Source organism: Raphanus sativus, chromosome 4, assembly GCF_000801105.2.
Source record: "Raphanus sativus cultivar WK10039 chromosome 4, ASM80110v3, whole genome shotgun sequence".
Classification (NCBI taxonomy): Eukaryota; Viridiplantae; Streptophyta; class Magnoliopsida; order Brassicales; family Brassicaceae; genus Raphanus; species Raphanus sativus.
The window spans coordinates 19,241,982-19,264,584 of NC_079514.1; the positions used below are offsets into that span (position 1 = coordinate 19,241,982).

General features: G+C 37.8%; 4 protein-coding genes and 1 pseudogene across 4 annotated transcripts; 3 read left to right on the plus strand and 2 right to left on the minus strand.

The window, feature by feature from the left end:
• The first annotated feature begins 8,377 nt into the window (after positions 1-8,377).
• On the plus strand, positions 8,378-10,012 carry LOC108838810 (pentatricopeptide repeat-containing protein At5g43790). The gene has a single exon (XM_018611686.2). The coding sequence runs from the start codon at positions 8,408-8,410 to the stop codon at positions 9,788-9,790; it is 1,383 nt and encodes a 460-aa protein (XP_018467188.2). The 5' UTR covers positions 8,378-8,407; the 3' UTR covers positions 9,791-10,012.
• A 144-nt stretch (positions 10,013-10,156) lies between these two features.
• LOC108854410 (ATP sulfurylase 4, chloroplastic) lies at positions 10,157-12,179 on the plus strand. Its single transcript, XM_018627960.2, has 5 exons — positions 10,157-10,736; positions 10,806-11,211; positions 11,335-11,595; positions 11,679-11,765; positions 11,849-12,179. Exons 1-5 carry the CDS (start codon positions 10,225-10,227, stop codon positions 11,990-11,992), a joined length of 1,410 nt encoding a protein of 469 aa, XP_018483462.2. The 5' UTR covers positions 10,157-10,224; the 3' UTR covers positions 11,993-12,179.
• On the minus strand, positions 12,165-12,863 carry LOC108854411 (vegetative cell wall protein gp1). Its single transcript, XM_018627961.2, has one exon. It carries the CDS (start codon positions 12,861-12,863, stop codon positions 12,264-12,266), a length of 600 nt encoding a protein of 199 aa, XP_018483463.2. The 3' UTR covers positions 12,165-12,263.
• Positions 12,864-12,933: 70 nt separating this feature from the next.
• On the minus strand, positions 12,934-15,710 carry LOC108854409 (3-ketoacyl-CoA synthase 20). Its single transcript, XM_018627959.2, has 2 exons — positions 14,781-15,710; positions 12,934-13,836 (listed from the first exon to the last, which is right to left on the minus strand). Exons 1-2 carry the CDS (start codon positions 15,558-15,560, stop codon positions 13,036-13,038), a joined length of 1,581 nt encoding a protein of 526 aa, XP_018483461.1. The 5' UTR covers positions 15,561-15,710; the 3' UTR covers positions 12,934-13,035.
• A 5,512-nt stretch (positions 15,711-21,222) lies between these two features.
• Positions 21,223-22,164, plus strand: LOC108850527 (uncharacterized; annotated as a pseudogene).
• Positions 22,165-22,603: the final 439 nt, after the last annotated feature.

The window sequence follows — 22,603 nt, forward strand, 5'->3', positions numbered from 1 at the left end:
TTGGTTTGGCTTCAAAACCATATATTTAGTTTGAATAATGGAATAGTCGTTTGATGTCAAAACAAAATCTTTAGATTGTGATAATAATATGTTATAGTTTTTTTACCCTCCTCATCCTTGTGCGGTGTTGATGGATTTTCACCGGTGTCTCATGAATCTAATAGAGTGATGTATGTGTGTATTCTCTCTCCGGAGCACCAACAAAAAGTGGGTTTGTAGATGAGATTAAGGAGCTTTCAATATCGGTTTCTGCTTTTCAGTCAGATCTGATCTCGTCTATGTGGGAAATGATGATGAAGCGTTGCTGCATCCTCTTTCCCTCAACGGCATCGGCTTGTACCTGAGTGATTGGTTGGATCCGTTCTCTAGGTCTTGTCTGAGCTTCTCCTCTCCGTTTGGAGAATCGACAGTGTAAAGGCTCATTGTTACCGAGGACCTCAGTTTCTAGATTCAGTTGATGACATCCATGGTGTGCAATGGTGTTTGCTCGGAGCATCCTCTTCTTGCTAACAGTTATCATTCCCTAGGGTTCTGAGAACGCCCCCCCCCCCCCCCCCCCCCCCGGGCGACGGTTCTTTTGGCTTTAAGGCAAGCCTCCTTAACCTGTTGCAACACTTGCTTTGAGGAAAGATCTGTTCTTCTCCGGTTCTTCACTTCTTTTCTCTTCTCTTCTCCGGCGTAATTTCAGTGTGTTACTCCATATCTCAGCCGCAGCTTAGTGTCATGTGGCCGATTGGGGAGCCAGATTTACCGTATACGCTTGACATGTATTGATCTTCAAGTTCAGCGGAGTAACATCGGATCCACTCTTAAAGTTTGGTGTCCTACTCCTCTGGTGTTCTGGGGCCTTTTCCAGCTGCCTTCGTCGAAACCGGTAGGAGCCACCTTACAGTGAGTGGTCATGCGATGCACTCTTATATTTATAGTCGGATGTTAACTCCTATATTGTGAAGAGTTCTTTTATTATTTTGTGGCTTTTAAAAATAGAATTGATGTTATGCAATTCGAGTTCAATTTGTTGTAACCGAACTTTCATTAACCAAACTTTAATTCCACAAATGATATTTAGTTTTTAGCGAAAAAACTATAAAGTTAATGCTCAGAGCATCGTCCAATTTACAAAATCAAAGTTTGTGGGTTTGTTTTGTTTTTGGTAGTTTAGCGACACTTTAAAAACTATATTCTATTTTATAACTTCAGTAATCTAACGATTTTATACTTTTACATTTTAATTATTATTTTATCTAAATTCAAGCATAATTTTTTAATATCTCTGAAAAATCCATATGAATAAATAAAAATTGAAATCCATCTAAAGTTTTACAATCGAATTCGGTTAGGAATGATATTCCAAATTATGATTTGTTTCATGGCAACATCTTCCATCAGAAACTCCTCATAAAATTTCTTGATAGTTTCCCTAGCTAGGATATTTACCTCACGATTGATTTTGATTCCTAACCAAATAGTCTCAGACACAAAAATTCAATAGAAATTGCTGGAAATTCTTTAAAAACAAATTGCTGGAAATTTTGATTTACGACAGTTCCAACAATTTCAATCAATGGAGTAGCACCATTGTTATTTTGTTTTATAAATACGTCGTTAGAGCAAATCCTCCCATTTCATAAAGACCAAATCTTACGACTGAGAACCAGCTATTTAGGAGCTCCTGATGAGCTAGTCTGGCTCAAGAACACCACGGGGAGTTACTTTACCAAATCAGGCTACCTAGCAATCTCAACGGAAACAACATCAGCTACTCCATCAGAACCAGTGGCCACTCAAGATTGGTACGCCTCTGTCTGGAATGTAAAAGCATCCCAAAAGTGAAGCTTTTCTTATGGAAGTCCCTACACAAAGCCCTCCCTGTAGGAGAACAATTTGCAATTCGTAATATCCCCATCTCATCTTTCTGCGCCCGCTGTAATGCTGAAGAAACTGTTGTGCATGTCTTGTTCCACTGTCCTTATGCATCCCAGGTCTGGAGCCTAGCACCTCTGAAAACTCCGGTTGCTCTCTCAGGATCACTGGATTTTCGTGAAGGATGGAAAGTGGTGAGGAAAATACCCTCTCTCCCACCGACAGGACTTGAAGCAGGAACCTTGGCAGCGTGGATCTGCTGGTCCCTATGGTTGTCAAGAAACCAGCTGCTGTTCCAGAAACGTCAATTTGAACCGGGAGAGACAATCACAAAAGCGCTCTCGGATGCTCGAGAATGGATACTGGCTCAAACTCCCCCACCACCGCAATTGGAGAAACCCTTGATCAGAATCGAACCACCTCCTTCGCCTTTTGATGTGTGCCTAGTATACACTGACGCAACATGGAACCCTTCTACGGGTTTTGCAGAGCTTGGTTGGGTTCTTGATGACTCGATATCTCCTTCACACCACTCAGCGACATCATCGTTTGTATCGTCGCCCCTAATGGCGGAAACGTTGGCGGTTCGTGCTGCCATAACCTCTTCTCTCTCTTTCGTGGACTGGATTCCATCCTTGTGCTCTCTGACTCCCAGATTCTGATCAACACCATCAACAAGAACGATCTGAATCTTGAAGTCTTTAGCGCCCTCCGAGATATCTACCTTCTAGCTGTTCATTTAAGTCTATCAAGTTTAAGTTTATTCCTAGATTGAACAATGTTGTAGCTGATTCAGTAGCCAAACAGGCTCTCTGGTCGGTTAACCCGGTTTGAATTAATTAAAAAGTTTGGTTTGCACACAAAAAAAATACGTCGTTAGAAATTTATTCATCCAAATCATATAAGTTTTGTATCGATCTATGATGTATCAAAACAATCTATGATGTATCACGTAATTAAGCTACTATTCGACATACACATTATGTTACTAGATTTATAACATAAAATTGTGTTAACTCTATTAAATTTGTGTCTCTTTTATCATTTATACAAGTCTTAAGAAATTGTTTTTTTTTTTTGCTGCTTCTTTTTATAACAATGATTAAGTATTATGAAATTGATCACTAGCGCAGAAATTTATTCAGTTTTCTGATAGATATTTCTAACAAGCCACATTATACACAATGCATGTGATATGCCTATATGGGTTGTTAGTTTGGTCATGGTGGTAGCTATAGGGTTATGGGCATGGTTTGTTTCGGAGTGACGTATATATTTTTTTATTTCTCATGATTGTTTTCAAAATCAGAAAGATGACAAAATTGGGTTTTTATAGCTCAAAAGATAACATTAAAATTTACAAATCGTAAGTTTTTGCATGTGTTTCGCATATACCACTGAAAATATATTTTTAGAAATATCCAATATTAGGTCAAAGATTACTAGCTTTCCGGTCTTCTTTGTGCTGCTTAATTTGTCCATAAAACTGATGCCCGATGGGATAGTTAAAAAGTATATACACAAGAACAACAATTTTCATATAGATATGTTAGAAAATATCAATTTACCTAAAAACGTTTGTGCAGTCAAATCAATAACTTTTAAACCGATTGACTTGATGCAAATTTGTTTCTGAATTCCTTCTAAATGTTTAGCAAAAAAAAAATTCTTACAAATTTTTTAAAATGAATATACTTTTCTAAAATAACCATAAGATAGGAAAACACTACATGTTTACAAATGCAAGTAGATAAAAAACACATATGCTAATTGGTGTGTTTGAACTGAACTAGTCAGCAATTTTGCAACCTTGATGATTTACATATAAAAATATACACCGATATATACGAAGCTCTATAATGATAACGATTAGTAACTTATGTGGCTAGGCCTTATAATTCTCTTCGATTCCTAGGTTTTTAATTTAGTTGGCGGAACCAGATATATTCTTGGCAGAACTTAAATGGGGTTCCTATCGTGCTCAATGCACGCGTGTAACTGTTTTATCATTAGAAATTCACTTTTGTCAACACACTGATTAGTTTAATCAGTTAAAGATACAAAAAACCTGGGATCTATTTGTTTATACAATGCTTTCATTTAACAATACATTAGCCTATATACATTTCTAGCATTTGTAAGAACTGCACATGTGTTGTTCAACTGGTCAAGAGAGAAACCTTCAAAAAATGGCCAGCATATATGTGAAAAGAAACAAATTAAGCAAAATATATGATTGTAGGAAGAGGGTGTCCATTTTATTGTATTAAAAATGGTTTGTTTACATTTATCATTTTTTCTTATATTTATTTTCTTATTAGAATTTTGATAGACGACAAAATAGACATTTGATCTATGATTAAGGCAAACTTTTGGGGGTGGGGGGGGGGAGAGAGGAGTGAGTTCCATATCTTTCCATGGCCATGGGTGCCCTAATTTTTTTAAAATAAAAAACTCCTAATTTCTTATTGCTTCTCGGAAAGTTCACACTTGACAAGCACGATAAATCTTGCACGTTGGTGTAAATTTTGTTTATCTACGGATTTAAAAAAAAAAAAAATCTTTAAGCTTTAGTCTCTGATCTAATTCTATGGGGTTATACTAATATGCATGTTCTTTATCTGAAAGACTGAATAAAAAGCTTGCATAGAAATTTCAGTAATAAAAAGCGCAAAACTGTCGTAAAATAGTTTCTGGATAAGAAAAGTAGTCGTTGTTCAAAAAAAGAAAAATAATAGTAGTCAACCGCATGATAAAATTACTGTTACTCACTTACATCTAAGTCAATTAAAAATATGATATGTTGAACGCATAAATTAGTTTACCCTATTTTATTACTTATAAATACTTCTTCCGATATCATAACTTCACACTAGAAGAAATAAATTTCACATTTTACATTGACCAAAAATCCATAAATTTCCTTTTTACCAGTGGTCAGAAGGACGAAGTAATTGAAATGTTTAATGCATGTTAACAGTAAATTTAGTGTGAACAGAGATTAAAAGGAAGAGGTAAAAAAGTAAATGTAGTGAGTAAAAAATATTTAAAGATGTCAGCGTTGGCCTAAAACGGTGTATAATCTGCAAATCTGCCACTTATAGCTTTTGTGTCACTCTACTTTAGCTTTTGCTTTTTGAAGATTAACAAATAAAAGGTAACTATTGTGTTTATTACCAGTTAGTTACCACACAACTTTTTTCTTTTAATAGTTGAATTTTATAAAACTCCCTGTAGCTATAAAGTTTCAAACAAGTTTTTTCTATGAATTCTTGATTTTATTGCGGGAAGAGGTTGATAATTTTTCCTTGCTCAAGTCGCCGTCTATATGGATACTGTAAGAACATGCATAGACCAGAGTTTCGAATTAAACTACATTTATTTATTTCTGCGTGAATATGAAAAGCAAAGAGATGAGAGAACCTAGAAAAAAATAAAGTAAATAGAAATTATACAAGTTACTTTTCAGAGGCTCTGTCTTTTTTATCATCTCTGATCTTAGTCCTATTTTTGCTTTTTATTGTGGAAAGCACCCCAAAGTGCATTTCTGTTCCCAAAATTTTGAACAAGTTTTATAAAAAGACTGAATAAATCATCAAAACATTATTTAAAGTAAATATGAAATCAAAAGTGCCAAAAATTGGAAATATAAATCGTGTATAAAATGGTGAGAATAAATTCAGGCTTTGTCGTATAGTTGTCTTCGAGCAACACTTGCATTAGAACATGGGATTGTAAAGAAACGATATGATGTTTACTTTCCGAAAATTCAACAGAATCTTCCTACTCTCCTTATTTAAGATCCAATCAGTATGTACTATAAATACATGTTCTTGACGTAAATATATGTTTAACACCATGATTGGTCAAAGGTTTATGCGACCCATATAATGGTTAAAGATGTCTTATTTTGTACACTCCGTCAAACACAGAGATGTCAAGCAAATAATTAAAGCCAAAGGATACATGAACATAGATTTTGGGTATTAGTGATTGAGAATTGCCCATTTATTGGGTCATGTGTGGAGGTGCACTATAGTTAGGTGAAGAAGACTTGATGCATCATTTTCACTAAAGGTGTTCAAAAAGAATTATCAGTCTCACATCTGCATAGAAATTATTTTTATAAAAAGAATAAATCAAGATAAAAAAGAAGATATAATAATGCATAAATTTTCTTATTTTATTGGAGATGAGAAAAGGTGTGATTGTCTTGTTGTAGGGACCAACTTACTTTGAGGTGTTCCAAAGAGACCTTCACTTGTTTTTCTATTTTTCTCAAATTGAAGTTATCCATATCAGACAAAAAAAAACGAACCATGGCTATAGTGGATGAGATGTGAACTAATCAGTTGGCAAATTTGAGAACTGGACAAACTATTATTTTTTCAACATATATTTACACCAAAATTAAAGAATGGCGAACAAAAAAAGAGTTGTCCACAAACGGATCAACACGTACCGTCCACTACAATCATAACAATTCATATCATAGAAACAATTATTTATACAATATCACTTCAATCTATATGATGTCATAGAAAAAAAACAGTTCCAGATCATTATACCAAATTAAATTAAAAAAATCGTCTAAAACTCCTTTTATTCAATAAAATCTATCAAAGACAATACATAAAAAATAATAGGACACATCACATCAACAAACTCAAAACAAACTCTTGAAAAATACATCTGAACCATTAGAAAATATGAGCCTAACCACTAGAAAATATGATCTGACAGATACAATTTTAAGATAAATTAATGATAAATCCACACTGAATTAGATTGGATTTTGCTAATATAAATTGATATCAAAATAGTCTTGTTCTTCTGTTTTTATGAATCACAACCGGTTGTAGTCATATTCATTGTCTACATGATAAAGTTTTTCAGATAAAAGATAGATTTTTTTTTCTTTGGTAACAATATGATTCAAAAGAGGTTACTTTAATGAAGTTTGCTCAAGAATCCGTAGAACAATCTACAATAACCACTACGACGAAAATCAGAACAAAACGAGTATATTTCCGATTACAAAATGAGAAAAATATCTGTACAACATATGAATTTTCTGAACTATAAAAGCTTGTTGAATTTACGAGTGAATTAATAAAAATGATTGCTTGTAATCACATATAATTTTACAGAAAATACCATAAAATCAAGATTATCGATTATATTGCCATGATTTGCATTAATTTTGTGTAGTATATAAAATTTATGTAATTGAATAATTAAAGCACATTAAATAGTATGATTTTTTTTTGATTTTGTACTTTTAAAAGTTTGATTTTTTTTTCAAAAAATGATGTTTTTAAAATATTAAACTGAAATTACATTTAATTTTATTATATTTATTTTGAAGAAATTTTCATATTTAAAAAATCATAAAAAATAATCGTTTTAAGTTTTTCTGAATTTATAATATTAGAATATTAGTTTTTTTTAAAGAATAAAATGTTATTATATTTCTATTAAAGTCGTTGTGTTAAATCGTATAATTTGAAAATTCATGTATTAAAATGAGAAAATAACTAGTTGGATCATCAAAATGGATAATAAAAGGTTATATACTAAATAACTTTTAAAATTTAATTAAAATATTTTTTATGAAATTTTCTTAAAGTACTGAACTTGCTTTAAACTAGGCACTAAATTAGAGATCAGACCAACCTTAGATGCGTGTGGCTCCACTAGGCTTCACTTATTCATCCTATAGTCACATATTTCTGTCCTGAACAATTTTGTAGAAAAAAATATCTTAAGATTTAGTGAAACTTTGTTTCGTCTAAGAGTACGAGCTGCATGTTCTCCAGTTTTTTGTCCTGAACAATTTTGTAGAAAAAATATCTTAAGATTTAGTGAAACTTTGTTTCGTCTAAGAGTACCGAGCTGCATGTTCTCCAGTTTTCTTTAGTAAACTGCATGTTCTCCAGTTTTTTTTAAGCAAAAAAAAAGTTCGCCAGTTTTCTTCCGGTACATTTCTTTTACGGCAGATGCGAGAAATAATGCGGAAACAAGTGAATAAACACGATAAATTAAATAGCATACATGATTCACCAATTGTTTAGGTGCACAAACAAAGATAAATTTTATTAATTTGAAGTTTATTCCAAACTACTTTAAGAACACATGACGCAAATCTAAAACCCTAGCAATAACGGAGTTATGACTAAGAAATTTAATCAAAGTGAAAACCACAGCGTAGATATTAGTGACCATATACCGTGATATCCAACGTGGACCTATTCCTTCTGAGTCCAAAAGATTAAACTTACCTCATATCTTCTTGTCCAATATTTTCAGACAAGAGTCTCTCTCTATTTAGGCTTCAGCAGGTCCAGTTAATGAAAGTTCTGACTTCTGAGAGTCGATTTTCTCCTTTATTTTGTTGTTGATTGTACTGGCCTTTTTTTCTGAGTTTTAACTAGGCTTCACTTTAGCGTTGGCCCATCAAATGATATCACAAAGGCTATGTGAATGAGGCCCATGATAAACTTTGTAAAAGCAAAACAAGTAACCTAAACCCTCTTTTCTGCAAATGACATCTCCAAGCACAAGCAACGATCACCGATGCTTAAACCTGATATCAAAATGCAAAACCCTCGAGAATCTCAAGCAAATCCACGGACAGTTCCTCACAATCGGCCTCTCTCACCACACGTTTCCTCTAAGCAAGCTGCTTCTTTTATCCTCCACCCTCTGCTTACCCTACGCCCTCTCTATCTTCCGCCGCATCTCCAACCCTTCCGTCTTCCTCTACAACACTCTCATCTCCTCCATCGTCTCCAATCACCAATCGACTCAAACCCATCTCATCTTCTCTCTCTACGCTCAGATCTCGAGACCCAATGAGTTCACGTACCCTTCTCTCTTCAAAGCCTCGGGCTTTCACCCTCGGTGGCATCGCCACGGAAGGGCTCTTCATGCCCATGTCTTGAAGTTTCTCGAACCGGTTAACCATGACCGGTTTGTGCAAGCTGCGTTGGTTGGGTTTTACGCCAATTGCGGGAAACTGAGAGCAGCTAGGTCTCTGTTCGATCGAATCACAGAACCTGATTTACCCACTTGGAATACCCTTCTAGCTGCGTACGCTAGAGAAGGTGAGATTGGTCTCGGTTTACACGAGGAGTGTTTGAGGTTGTTCCTGAATATGCGGATGAGTTCGTCGTGTGTGAGACCCAACGAGGTTTCTCTCGTAGCTCTGATGAAATCTTGTGCGGGATTAGGTGATCTCTGTGGAGGAGTATGGGGTCATGTGTATCTCTTGAAAAACAATCTGTGTCTTAACCAGTTCGTTGGAACTTCTCTCATCGATCTCTACTCGAAATGTGGATGTTTGAGTTTCGCTCGCAAGGTGTTCGACGAAATGCGCGAGAGAGATACGTTGTGCTACAATGCCATGATTCGCGGTTTAGCGGTTCACGGGTTTGGTCAAGAAGCTATCGGATTTTACGAGAACTTGATCTCCCAAGGACTAGCCCCGGACGACGCTACCTTTGTGGTGACGATATCCGCGTGTTCTCACTCGGGTCTAGTGAACGAGGGTCTCGAACTATTCAACTCGATGAAAACGGTTTATGGTATCGAGCCTAAGGTTGAGCATTACGGATGTTTAGTTGATCTGCTGGGAAGATCCGGTCGGTTGGAAGAAGCTGAAGACTGCATCAAGAAGATGCCGATGAAGCCAAACACGATGCTGTGGAGATCGTTTCTTGGATCAGCTCAAATCCACAATGACTTGGAGAGGGGTGAAATTGCGCTAAAGAATTTGTTGGGGTTTGAAACTGAAAACAGCGGAAAGTACGTGCTTTTGTCCAATATTTATGCCGGAGTTGACCGTTGGGATGATGTGGAGAAGACCCGCGAATTTATGAAAGACCACCGTGTTAATAAATCTCCAGGGATTAGTACTATTAATTAATTGCAACTATACCACAAAATCATTTTAGTATCACAAAACTATTATTTGATTTATTCATGTTGATCACACTACGGGTCGATACGTGTATCCCAAAACTATTACAAAATTAATTACATTATTAGGGTACATCTTGTCTTTAAGCAGATTATATAAATTGAAACAGTTGTTAGGTTGTCTTATATAAAAGAAAATAATCAAATAATAACAGTTTTTTTTGCTGTTGGGGGTGAATGGTATTAGGTGCTAATTGACACCTCATCAACAAGTAGAAAGGTTATTTCAGAAAAATGTCCATTCACTAATCCACTATAATTAATATTTTAACATTTATTTCATGTATTAATAACGATCCACTAACTGCGTCTTAATTACAAGATTGTTGATTAATCAATGTGCTCGTAAGAAACGCAACAACACGACAAAACTCTCCACCAATGGCTTCTTCAGCAGCCATCGTCTTCTCCGGTTCTCCTTTTCGACCATCACAAATCAATAGCCACCGTGTTCCCCGTTATGCATCTACATCATCAGCCTTCGTTGTCTCTCTCCGTCGACGCGGGACCTCTTCCCGGTCCCGCGTCAAAGCGGCTCTGATAGAACCGGACGGAGGGAAACTCATGGACCTCGTCGTGGAGGAATCGAAACGGCGCGTGATGAAACGCGAGGCGGAGTCGGTTACCGTAAGGATCAAGCTGAACCGCGTGGATCTCGAGTGGGTACACGTGCTAAGCGAAGGCTGGGCGAGCCCGCTCCGAGGCTTCATGAGACAGTCAGAGTTCCTCCAAACACTTCATTTCAACTCGATCCGGCTTGAAGACGGCTCCGTCGTCAACATGTCGGTTCCGATCGTTCTCGCGATCGACGACGACCAGAAGAGTCGCATCGGCGATTCTGACCGAGTCACCCTCGTTGACTCCTCTGGTAACCCCATCGCCATTCTCAGCGAGTAAGTCCCCTTGACCATATACATGTTTCTTGTAACACTTCTTGATTATGATCACTTTTTGAGCAACAGCATAGAGATTTACAAGCACCCTAAAGAAGAACGTATAGCAAGAACCTGGGGGACAACAGCACCAGGTCTTCCTTACGCAGAAGAAGCAATCACCAGATCAGGAAACTGGCTGATCGGGGGCGATTTACAAGTCCTGGAGCCGATCAAGTACAACGACGGTCTTGATCGGTTCCGTCTGTCTCCGTCTCAGCTTCGTGAGGAGTTCACGAAGCGTGACGCAGACGCCGTTTTCGCGTTCCAGCTTAGGAACCCGGTACACAATGGTCACGCCCTTCTCATGACCGATACTCGAAGAAGACTCCTTGAGATGGGTTACAAAAACCCTGTCTTGTTGCTTAATCCACTTGGTGGATTCACTAAAGCCGATGATGTACCTCTCAGCTGGCGTATGAGGCAGCACGAGAAGGTATATATATAAAACCATAGGATAAAATTAATATTGGATTATAGGCTTGGTATTTGGTTTGCGTATGGAATTAAAATGTAACTTGATAGTGTTTTTTTTTTTTGGTTGTGATCATGTATGTAGGTGCTTGAGGATGGTGTTCTTGATCCAGAGACTACAGTGGTCTCCATCTTTCCATCTCCGATGCACTATGCTGGCCCCACCGAGGTTCAGTGGCATGCCAAAGCTAGGATCAACGCGGGAGCCAATTTCTACATTGTTGGCCGTGATCCGGCAGGTATGGGCCATCCAACAGAGAAGAGGGATCTATATGATGCTGATCACGGGAAGCAAGTACTCAGCATGGCTCCAGGACTCGAACGCCTCAACATTCTTCCCTTTAAGGTGGGGTTTTTAACCAATCATTGCTACTCTTTTGCTCTTTTGCTCTTAAAGTCTGATGGATTTGGGTTTTTGTTTGCATATAGGTTGCTGCGTATGATACAACTCAGGGGAAAATGGCTTTCTTTGATCCTTCCAGGTCTCAAGACTTCGTCTTCATATCAGGAACCAAGGTAAAGTCTGATTCCTACGTGTTATATTTCCATTTTATAATATTCATACTTTTCAACTAAACGAGATCTTGTTTCTGTTGTAGATGCGTGGCTTGGCGAAGAAGAAAGAGAACCCACCAGACGGTTTCATGTGTCCCTCTGGTTGGAAGGTGTTGGTTGATTATTACGACAGTCTCAACGCAGAGTCTGGTAATGGAAGGGTTTCAGAAGCTGCCATTTCTGCTTGAATGCAGTGATTCCGTGTCCCACAAGTTCGCATTTCATGTTCAATAGTACCACTTGCGCACAGAAGCTTCTGTTTGTGTATCAAAAAGCTTCCCAAATAAAACCACTGTAAGATTGTACTGTGTGTTCTGTTCTCTGCGACAAGAGATTTGTACCATATTTGTGTATTGTGGCTTAAAAAAAAACACTTATGATTGCCTTCTCAAAACATAACTGTAAACTAAAGAAAAACTAACTTCGACAAGACTGCACAAAGCAAAGAAAGTAAGTCTGCTATATGATAGTGGGGCCCATAGGCGGTGGTGGGTCTACTCCCGGCGGGGGAATCTCCGGTGGACGAGGAGGTTCCCAGTTTGGAGGCACCACATCAGGAGGTCTTTCTGGAGCTGGAGGATTTGGGGTATCTGGCATCGGTGGAGACGGAAGCGGTGGGACTGGAAACTCAGGGCCAGGACTTTGAGGCGGTCCAACCGGTGGTGGATCGCTGGGAATCGTCGTAATTTCCGGTGGAGTTTCCGATGGTTTTATCTCCGGTGTATTAGGAAGTTCTGGGACTTCTAGTGGGGCCAACTCTGGTCCTCTACTCGGCCGTGAAGGTAACTCTTCCTCCGAGGGAGACCCACCAGGAAATTGAATTTCAGGTGGACCGGTTTGGCAAACGTTATCAAACCGGTTAAGGGAGTAGGTCAAGGACATGAACCTTCTCACCTGTTTAACCGATTTCGATGCTGCGATTAACCGCGTGGAACATGGTTTAGACTTGGATGAGCACAAGAAGAAAGGCCTCATAACATTAGTAGAAACCAAAGACATAACGCAACTCTGCGTCATTATGCGTCTTACAAGACACAATTTAACAGGTTTCAAGTACATTGGCACGTGGCGCCAAGAATCAAACACGTGTCGTCATTGATTGACACGTTATCACATCACACATGACTAATCGATAGAAAATGCAATTATATATTGTAATAGATAAGATAAGTCGCATAAGTACAACATAAACGTAACAAATATTTCTCCAAAGAATTAAATAAAAGAAACACTACGAGGACGTAACGGGGGTGATTCTAGGAACTGCAACAGGGAACTCATGAATCTCATCGCTCCATGGGTTAGACTTCTCAACCGGATCAATCGTTCTCAAGGCTTTCCAGACCGCACTATTACACTTAAAGCCCGATCCAAAAGCAATCTGCCAAGTCCTGTCTCCTCTCTTAATCCTCCCTTTAGCTTCACTATAAGCAAGTTCATACCAAAGCGAGCTACTCGAAGTATTACCAAAACGGTTCAACGTCATCCTCGATGGCTCCATATGCCATTCGGACAAATCCAAATTCTTCTCTATCTCGTCGAGCACGGCTCTACCTCCAGCATGGATGCAGAAATGCTCGAACGCTAGCTTGAAGTCGGGAATGTAAGGCTTTATTTTCTTGACTTTGAAGACTTTGCGTGCCACCAGGGTTGCGAAAAAGAGAAGCTGTTCGGACATGGGTAGGACGAGCGGTCCGAGAGTTGTGATGTTTGTCTTGAGTGCTTCTCCGGCTATTGCCATTAGGTTTTTAGAAAGAGAGACTCCGACTTTGCCGGTTTCTTCTGCGTTGTTGTCTTCTCGTTGGTAAACACAGCCAAATGCGTTGTCGTCAGCTCCTTTGTGGGTACGGACGGTGTGGATGAGCTGATATTTTGAGCGCCTGCGATCGGACGAACGGTTCGAGAGAAGTACGGCGGCTCCACCCATACGGAAGATGCAATTAGATAGAAGCATTGATCGGTCATTGCCTAAGTACCAGTTTTGGGTTATGTTCTCTGTGCTCACCACTAGGGCGTATGAGTTTGGTTGGACCTGCATTATTGTCACGATTCGATAAGTACTCAGCACATGTATACAGTTTAACTTTTAACAACATTCTTGCATGTAAAAGAAAAACTATAACAATGGCTCTTTAGAGTTATGATGTGCATGTGATTTTTTCTTTTTGTAACTTAAATGTGCATGTGATACCACATAGAAAGTGTTAGTGCTGGCATTGCCAGATGTGTACGCACTTAACATTGTTGTCACTCTTTTAAGAACTTTGATTCAATTTGCCAACCAGCTTAGAGATTTTTAAAACTTGCAAGCATGTGCTACCACGTTGGTTTCTCAACTGTGTATATTATACTGAAAGTAAAGTAATATTTTTTTTTTTTTTTTTTGAGCAAAACTGAAAGTAATATATGAATGATTTTACACTACTGTTTAAATATATACGTCTATAACAAGTAGTTGTAAATAGTTACGCATCCATCCTAAACTCCTAAGATATGCACTGTTGTGTTTGTAGTAGTTATGGCTTAATCAATTTTCACAACCACCACCTACCCAAAGACTAAAAGGCCTGTCACTGTCAGAGTTTTCATAGACACGTAACATTTTCACCTTTATGGTTTCATACAACTCATATTATTAAAAGTTGCATCAATATAATTAAAGTAGGAGTATAACAAATAATTCGATTTAAAAACCGAATTTAATGATAGAAATTCCCTACCTGTAAATTGTCTTAAATGCTTATTAAGTGAGACCTAGCCGGAAATAACCAATAACTTTTAAATTTAATGAGCTGTCGTTAGCCTTTTAAAACATGTAAACATTGAATAAGAAAGAGTCCTAGATTTTATTTTGCAATGAATCACACCATGACTCATAACAAATAGTCAAAATCACTAAACCGGACTAAACCAATCCAAATGATTAAAACTTAATATTAATTATTATCAAACAAATTAAAGAGTAGAATAATATACCTGGAGAAGCTGTTTAGCGAGATCAATGGAGATAAGACCAGCACTACAACCCATTCCACCGAGATTATAGCTCAAAATATTCCCTCTAAGCTTATACTTATTCACAATCATTGCAGAAAGTGACGGCGTCGGATTAAACAAACTACAATTCACCACAAGAATTCCAATATCTTTCGGTTTAATACCGGTTTTCTCAAGAACAGCGTCGATAGCTCCGAACATAACAGTCTCGGCTTCTTTTCTCGCTTCCTCCATGCAAGGATTTGGAGGAACACGAAGAAGGGCTTCAGGGAAGTACGTCTTCTGACCAAGACCGGATCTCTCTAGGATCTTTTGTTGGAAAGCGAGATTATCTTCCGTGAAGATACCTACACGTTGAGAACGGTCCATGAATGTTTCTCGAGTGCAGATCAGAGAAGGGTCTGGTTTGTAACATGAGAAGTCGAGGAGGAAGACACGGCGAGGACGAGTGGTGAAGTAAGCGGTGGAGAGAGCGATTAATAGCGCAGTGGCGAGTGTGGCGGAGAGGAAATGGAAACGGAGGTGGTTGTAGAGGATAGTTAGGTCGTTGAGGGAGAAAGAAGAGAGGTTTGCGATTGTGGCGGCGAGGAGAGGGAGGAGGAGGATGTAGAGAGCGTTGGAGATTAGGTAATGGTAACCGAGTTTGACGTATTTGAGACGAACGGATAAGAGGAAGTTCGGGAGGTTGTTTTGGTTCTGGTCGGCGTTTATGACATGGACCGGGACAGGACGGTGAGGTTGGTCTTGGTTATGGGTCATGGTGAGAAAGAAGAGAGATTGAAGAAGCTTTCTAGCTTTATGTTGTTGTGATGAATATTGAGAGGAGGATATTTGTAAAGAAGAGAAGTGTCAAAGTGTAAGTTTTGGTTTTGTGCGAGAGAAGAGAAATGAGAATGGCCCGAAAAGTGGGAGGAGTTGTGAGAATTTAAGGGAAGTTTTTCTAGAGAGAGACTTGGCTAATAAATGTAGTTAGGGGAAATGGGAAAATATTTAAGGAATAAAATAATGTTTTATGAAATATACAAAAGAATATTTGTAGCAAGTTTTTACTAGTAAATGAGGTTTATTTTCTTCTAATCTAAAATAACACTCCCTATTACCTAAGAAATTTTATCCATATGTAATACTTATGTTGGCATTGTAATTGTAAAATTAGAAGTTGATACACAAGTATATATTGAATTTAAAAACATCCCATCAAATATCACAACCTCAAAAAAATCACTACCCAAATAGAAAATAGTATACTTTCACATAATGGGTTATTATATATATTTTTAAAAAATTAAGATAATGAATAGCGAATACTACTATAACAACAATTTAGTTCTATTATAAACAATTTATTTCTCTTTATTTTCTTAAACAAATATCGTTGTTATTCATAACAATCAACTTTTAGTTATATAAAAATGGACAAATTAAAAGTGAAGTAGGGAGGGAAGATCCAACTACCCCAGCGAAAGCTTTTAATGTTTTTCGACAGCTGAGATTGACACCTACGAGACGCCGATGACTTTTATGAGTTTATCCCAAGATGGTGGCAGCTAACATTGGCCGCGTTTAATTGACTGTTATACCCTCTGTTTGACCCGTTATTTTCGAAAGGTAGCTCTTCTGCGAACAACTTGTAGACATTGAATGTGAGGGCCCACTCTATTTACGTTTGATCATGGTATATGATTTGTATTGTCGTGTGAACTGCGTAGTTGGGGTATGGTATATGATTTGTATTGTCGTGTGAACTGCGTAGTTGGGGTATATGAGAAATTTATTAGACATATAGGGAGGGATGAACCGATATAAAGTTTGTTAAACTAAGACTCCGAATGGTAAATTGCAGTCTGAACGGTGCAGAACAAACGGTTCAACTGCAATACGGTTTTAACAGTTATAAAAATATATAGATATATGTTATACGTAGAGAAACTTTTTACTGTTTACTGTGGTGCGGAGCGGGATGATTGTCACCATTAGGAACCTGAGTTAAGAAAAGTGTGGGGTCACGGCTGCCGAAAGGTATATATTACCTCTGTTCCAAATAGTAAATAGTTTTGGCTAAAAACACTAATATAAAAAATGATTATATATCAAAAAATATTATTTAATATATAATTTAATTAATTATAAAATAACTAACATAATTTAATTGGTCACATATTATTTAATGAATAAAAATTTATATTGAAATATTCAAACAACTTAAATTATGAAACAATTTTTTTTATTAAAACTACCTACAATATGAAATAGAAGGAATAGTAACTTTGTTCGTAAACATCACAAGATCAAAGGCTCATATAGTGGAGAAAATTAATCTCTTGCACTGTTGTGACATATTTAGCCATATTCTTGTTTCTACTCAGAGTAAAATATGCTCCAATCATATTTTATTTTCAATAGAACAATAACTAGAGTAGTTCTATCGATCACTTTATTTTGAAGTTTATTTTTTTAATTTGTAGAATGGTCTTTTAAATGTTGAATATATTTATTTTATATTTAGATAATATTTAAAAATAATACAATAACATAAGAGATTATTTCATAATTTTACACAAAAGTTCATAAAATAATAAAAAATAAAAAACTAAACATAAAATTATAAATAGATATAACATAAAATAAGTATTTAATAATCTGGTAAATAATTTCAGGAACCACCATGACTGATGAAGTATTGTACAAATGATAAAAAATGTTCAATTTTCTTTTTAAAATTGCTCAATATAAAAAAGCTTATACACTATGAAATTTAATAGTTAAGAATTTGTGAGAAAAATATTATAATACTCATTATTGAACCAAAATATGATATTTTAAATATATTTTATGATTTATTGTATTTTTAATAATAGACTAATTTTATCGATATTTTATAAACATAATATAGTATAATTTTTTATAAGTAAAAGATATTAGTAATAATTGTTAATTAGTTAAATATAATTTCTTTAGAATATTCACTTTTGAAGTAAAATTCAACTTCATTTTGGTGTTGCACCATTTAGAATAAAAACTAGAGTAATATATTGAAGATGCTCTTATGAAATCTAGATACTCTCATACTCTTAATAAAATAACAGAATTTTAATTTTATACTTATTGTTTTTTCTCCAAATCAAGTTTCAAATCTCAAAATTTTAGATCTCGATGTACATTGTTACGAAGTTCTATAGTCATTACAAGAAAACATTTATGTCCCGACTACACAATCAGTCGCTAACTGAAGTTTTAGACTGACCTAAGTGGTCATAAATCAGCGTGTCGCAAATGGAGGGAGTGGCAGATCAGTCATTATTTTACACCTGATTTGCGACTGTATTGCGTGTATTGTACATCGTCTTAACTCGGTCGCAGTTTAGTCACTAAATTGTACGGCTGATCTGCGACTATTTTACGTCAGTTTTCTGTCGCTATGTGGTTGGGAACTGTTGTTGTTGGGTAGCCTCTGCATTCACGGTAAATTCAGAAACTGTTTAGCGACTAATTTTTTAAGGACAGTCGCTAAACAGTCGTCAAATATTACTGTTTACTGTCACAAGAAAGTCGAAAAGTGGTCATTAAACAACAACATTCTTAAGTGCAGTCGCTAAATGATTATATGTTTAACGACCATATACTACTGCATTGGGAAGTTTTACCAATTGCGTTGCGACTGTACACTTTAGGGTCGAGTATACAATATGATTTTCTTGATTTCTTGTTTAGGTGATGCTAATGCTATTAAAAAAACTGTGTTAATATAATTGTTAATTGATATCACTCAGATTACCTCAATGAGTGACTTTATTCTTTCAAATAAGAGGTTCAGTTGTAGTACTTAAGAATCGAATCAAAAAAGAGCAATGACACACAATAAATCCTAATCAATGGTGATTAAGCTAGGTAAATAATACGAAAGCAGTAAACAAGCAAAGTGCACAAGGTATTTGTTTAATTAATTGATTGGTTGAGGTTATAAACAACAGCGAGAGCCATTGGTTTGCGAGCCGAGGTAACGACAACGAGAGCCATTTTTTCGAGGATCGGGTAGCAGGTTTCTGCTTTCGTCATGCGCTTGCTGATGTAGAAGATAGGTTTTTGTTCTCCGCGGTCTTCGCGGATGAGGACGCTGCTGACGGCCGAAGAGGTGACTGCGATATAAAGAGTTAAGGTATCACCGACTTCAGGCTTTGCGAGAACTGGAGGTGTTGTGAGGTATTGTTTGAGCTGAGTGAACGCTTCTTCGCATTTCTCGTCCCATACAAAACGTTTGTTTCCTCGCAACAACTCGTAGAACGGGAGGCATTTATCGGTGGATCGCGAAATGAATCTGTTGAGAGCCGCGATCCTGCCGGTTAAGCTTTGCACCTCTCGACTGTTCTTCGGACTAGGTAAATCAAGTATCGCAGAGATCTGCTTGGGATTTGCCTCAATGCATCTCTGGGTTACTATGTACCCTAAGAATTATCCCGAGGTGACGCCGAAGGTACATTTAGCCGGATTGAGTTTCATCCCGTACTCATTCAATGTCTTGAAGCAGTCACGCAAGTGATCAAGGTGGCATGGAGCGATTTGACTAGCATGTCATCGATGTATACCTCCATTGTGTTTCCAAGTCGGTCTGCGAACATTCGATTGACGAGGCACTGGTAAGTCGCTCCAGCGTTCTTCAGGCCGAAGGACATGATTTTGTAGCAATAAGTCCCCCTGTCGGTGATGAAGGATGTCTTTTCCCGATCGCCGGGATGCATCATTATCTGATTGTATCCCGAGAAGACGTCCATGAAGGTGAGGAGTTCGTTTCCAGCTGTTGATTCGACCAGTTGATCGATATGCGGGAGTGGGTAGCTGTCCTTGGGCAGACTTTGTTAAGATCAGTAAAATTGACGCAGACACGCCATTTTCCGTTCTTCTTTTTGACCACAACCGGAGTCGCTAGCCATTCCGGGTATCGTACTTCCGTGATGGATCCTGCCGCGAGTAATCGATCTACCTCTTCTTTCACTGCCTTCGAACGCTCTGGCCCGAGTTTTCACCTTTTTTGTCGAATAGGTTTGAAGGTAGGATCGACGTTTAACTCGTGCGAAGTTATTGCTGGGTCGTCCTTGATATCGATCGACAACACTAGATGTGTATCGATCGATTATAATCTTCTAGTACGCGGATCTTCTTATCTACATCGATCGACAACTCTGGATGAGTATCGATCGATTCTTATCACAATGTTGACTTCCGACTTGGTCTTGAATGGTCAACTCGGGTGTATTATCTCTTATACTCCAAAATATTTCAAAAGCATCACTTTATCACGAAACGCTCCTGAACCTGAAAACATACCTAAGAGGCTAGAAAACACATTAGTTATATAATAAAATACTATTATACCATGGTAGAAAATGGGTGAAATCCATGGTATATCAGCTACCGAGCTTATCAGGGACTACAACAAATCTTCTTGTCTCAGAAGCTCTATGCTCAAAAATGATATCCGTAAAGCCTTCGACACATTTTGCTGGGATTTTGTGATCAAGGTTTTGGAAGCTTAGCAGTTTCCTCCTATGTTCATCACTTGGATTACAGAATGCATCTCCTCTCCTAGATTTTCTGTTGCTATCAATGGGGATCTAGCGGGATTTTTTGAGGGTAAAAAAGGTCTCCGGCAAGGTGATTCTATATCACCTTATCTCTTCATTATGCTCATGGAGGTGCTCTCTCGCTTGCTGGATAAGGCCGAGTCTGATGGATTATATAGGCTACATCCACTTTGTTCCTCCCCAAAACTCACTCATCTATTGTTTGGTGATGACTTATTAGTTTTTTCTGATGGGTCTCGTTCTTCTACTGCGGGGATCAGAGATGCTATGCTCCAATTTAAAGAGTGGTCTGGTCTAGACACTAATCATGCTAAATCAGAGATTTACTACGGTGGATACTCGAACACTCAAGCCACATTCTTGTGCGACCTATCAGATTTCCGTCGTGGGGCGTTCCCAACAAGGTATTTTGGGTTGCCTCTAAGTCCAAAGAGGATCTCAGCTACCACACTCCAGCTTTTTCTTGATCGGATAACATCGAAGCTTCATTCCTGGACGGTTAAATTCATATCTTTTGCAGGAAAAGTTACAATGATTTATTCAGTAATCTATGGCATGGTTAATTTTTGGAGTTCTGTATTTGTGCTTCCTAAATGGTTCTATGCAAAACTGGATTCTCTTTGCTCGGGTTTTCTCTGGAAGAATAACATTACTTCAGCTGCAGGGGCGAAGGTTTCTTGGATAAATATTTGCAGACCAAAAGCCGATGGATGTCTTGGTATAAAAAACCTTGAAGACTTTGAGATGGTCTTCAGACTTAAGAGATTATGGTTGTTCTTCTATGGCTCCAGATCATCTCTTTGGGTTCAATGGTTAACTAATAATAGATTTGGTGGCAGAAGTCTTTGGCTTATGAATGATTCGCCTAGATTCTCGAGGACTGTTAGAAGCATGCTTCAGCTAAAGCAACAACTTCTGCAATTTCTCCGATGCAGCGTACGGGATGGAACCTCAGCTTTGTTTTGGTATGATTATTGGACTGAGCTGGGTCCTCTTCATCTTATGTTTGGCTCAATGGACCCCGATCTCTAAGGATCCCTCTTAATGCAACCATCTCTCAAGCCATCCGCAATGGCCACTGGCATCTCCCTCCGGCCCGATCAGATAATGCTGTGACGCTTCAGATTATCCTCTCAACAATGCCGGTTCCATATGCAGCAGCTGGTAACGATGTTCACCTGTGGAGAAATCACTCTGGTGGTTTCGGTCCAAACTTCTCTTCTAAGGTCACTTGGGAGAGGATTTGAATTCTGAACCCATTAGTTCAGTGGCATTCTGTGGTCTGGTTTAGGGAGGAAATCCCTCGTTGTTCTTTTACATCTTGGTCTGCTTTCCTTGGAAGGCTGCTAACTCGAGACCGTTTGATTTCTTGGGGGTTGACAGCTCCATCAGGTTGTGTTCTTTGCTCTGTAGCTGATGAATCTATTAGCCATCTGTTCTTTGAATGCTCTTTTGCGGCTGCTACTTGGACTCGTTTTTGTGGCAGGTTTATGGCGTCTCCCCCTGCATTGTTAGCAGCAATCGTTGACCTGTGCCAGCAGCTCCAAGATCTTCATGCTTCTCGAGCAGTTGCAGTGCTTAAGCTCCTTAATCAAGTCATCATCTACAGCATCTGGCGGGAGAGGAATGCACGTATCTTCACGGGAGTGTCTTCGACTCCGAAGGCATTCTTTCGAGCGGTGGATCGTGTTATCAGAGATAGGCTGTTGTCTCTATCTTGTCCTGCTGTCTCGGCTCCTCGTCCCTCTTTGCTTGAGTTCTTCTTTTGTTTTTTTCCCTTTTAAATTTAATGTTCCTCTCTCCTTTTTGCTCCCTCTTTTGCTCCCTTTTCTTTTCTTTGTAATAAGTTGTGTTTACACAACATTGTAAAACTCTAAAAATTGGTATAAATTTTAACATTTAGACAAAAAAAAATTTGGGGATGTGTATATTCAATTTATTGGTTGCAACTGAGATCAAATACGTGTAAGTAAAGAATTTTCCATCCGGCATATCAGCTTCTGATATCAAGAGTTTTGGTAAAGCCTGGCGACATTTTCCTCACAAACACAAGGTTAATAACGATATATCAACTTCACTTGTTTCTTCCGCCACAGTTCACTAGATTAGGTTTCTTCCTGTGATCCCGTTTAGGTTCTATGCTGGATTAATATTACTGTACTTTTTAATTAGTTAAAACTAATATATTTAACAGACGTTAAATGTTTATTAATCAAAGTTAAC

Excerpts from the sequence above, each read along its gene's own strand:
- LOC108838810 (XM_018611686.2), top strand. The coding sequence starts at position 8,408 with ATGACATCTCCAAGCACAAGCAACGATCACCGATGCTTAAACCTGATA.
- LOC108854410 (XM_018627960.2), top strand. The coding sequence starts at position 10,225 with ATGGCTTCTTCAGCAGCCATCGTCTTCTCCGGTTCTCCTTTTCGACCA. Across the intron at positions 10,737-10,805 it reads CCCATCGCCATTCTCAGCGA|CATAGAGATTTACAAGCACC; the intron begins GTAAGTCCCCTT and ends TTTGAGCAACAG. Across the intron at positions 11,766-11,848 it reads TCTTCATATCAGGAACCAAG|ATGCGTGGCTTGGCGAAGAA; the intron begins GTAAAGTCTGAT and ends TTTCTGTTGTAG.
- LOC108854411 (XM_018627961.2), bottom strand. The coding sequence starts at position 12,863 with ATGTACTTGAAACCTGTTAAATTGTGTCTTGTAAGACGCATAATGACG.
- LOC108854409 (XM_018627959.2), bottom strand. The coding sequence starts at position 15,560 with ATGACCCATAACCAAGACCAACCTCACCGTCCTGTCCCGGTCCATGTC. Across the intron at positions 13,837-14,780 it reads TCGCTAAACAGCTTCTCCAG|GTCCAACCAAACTCATACGC; the intron begins GTATATTATTCT and ends ACAATAATGCAG.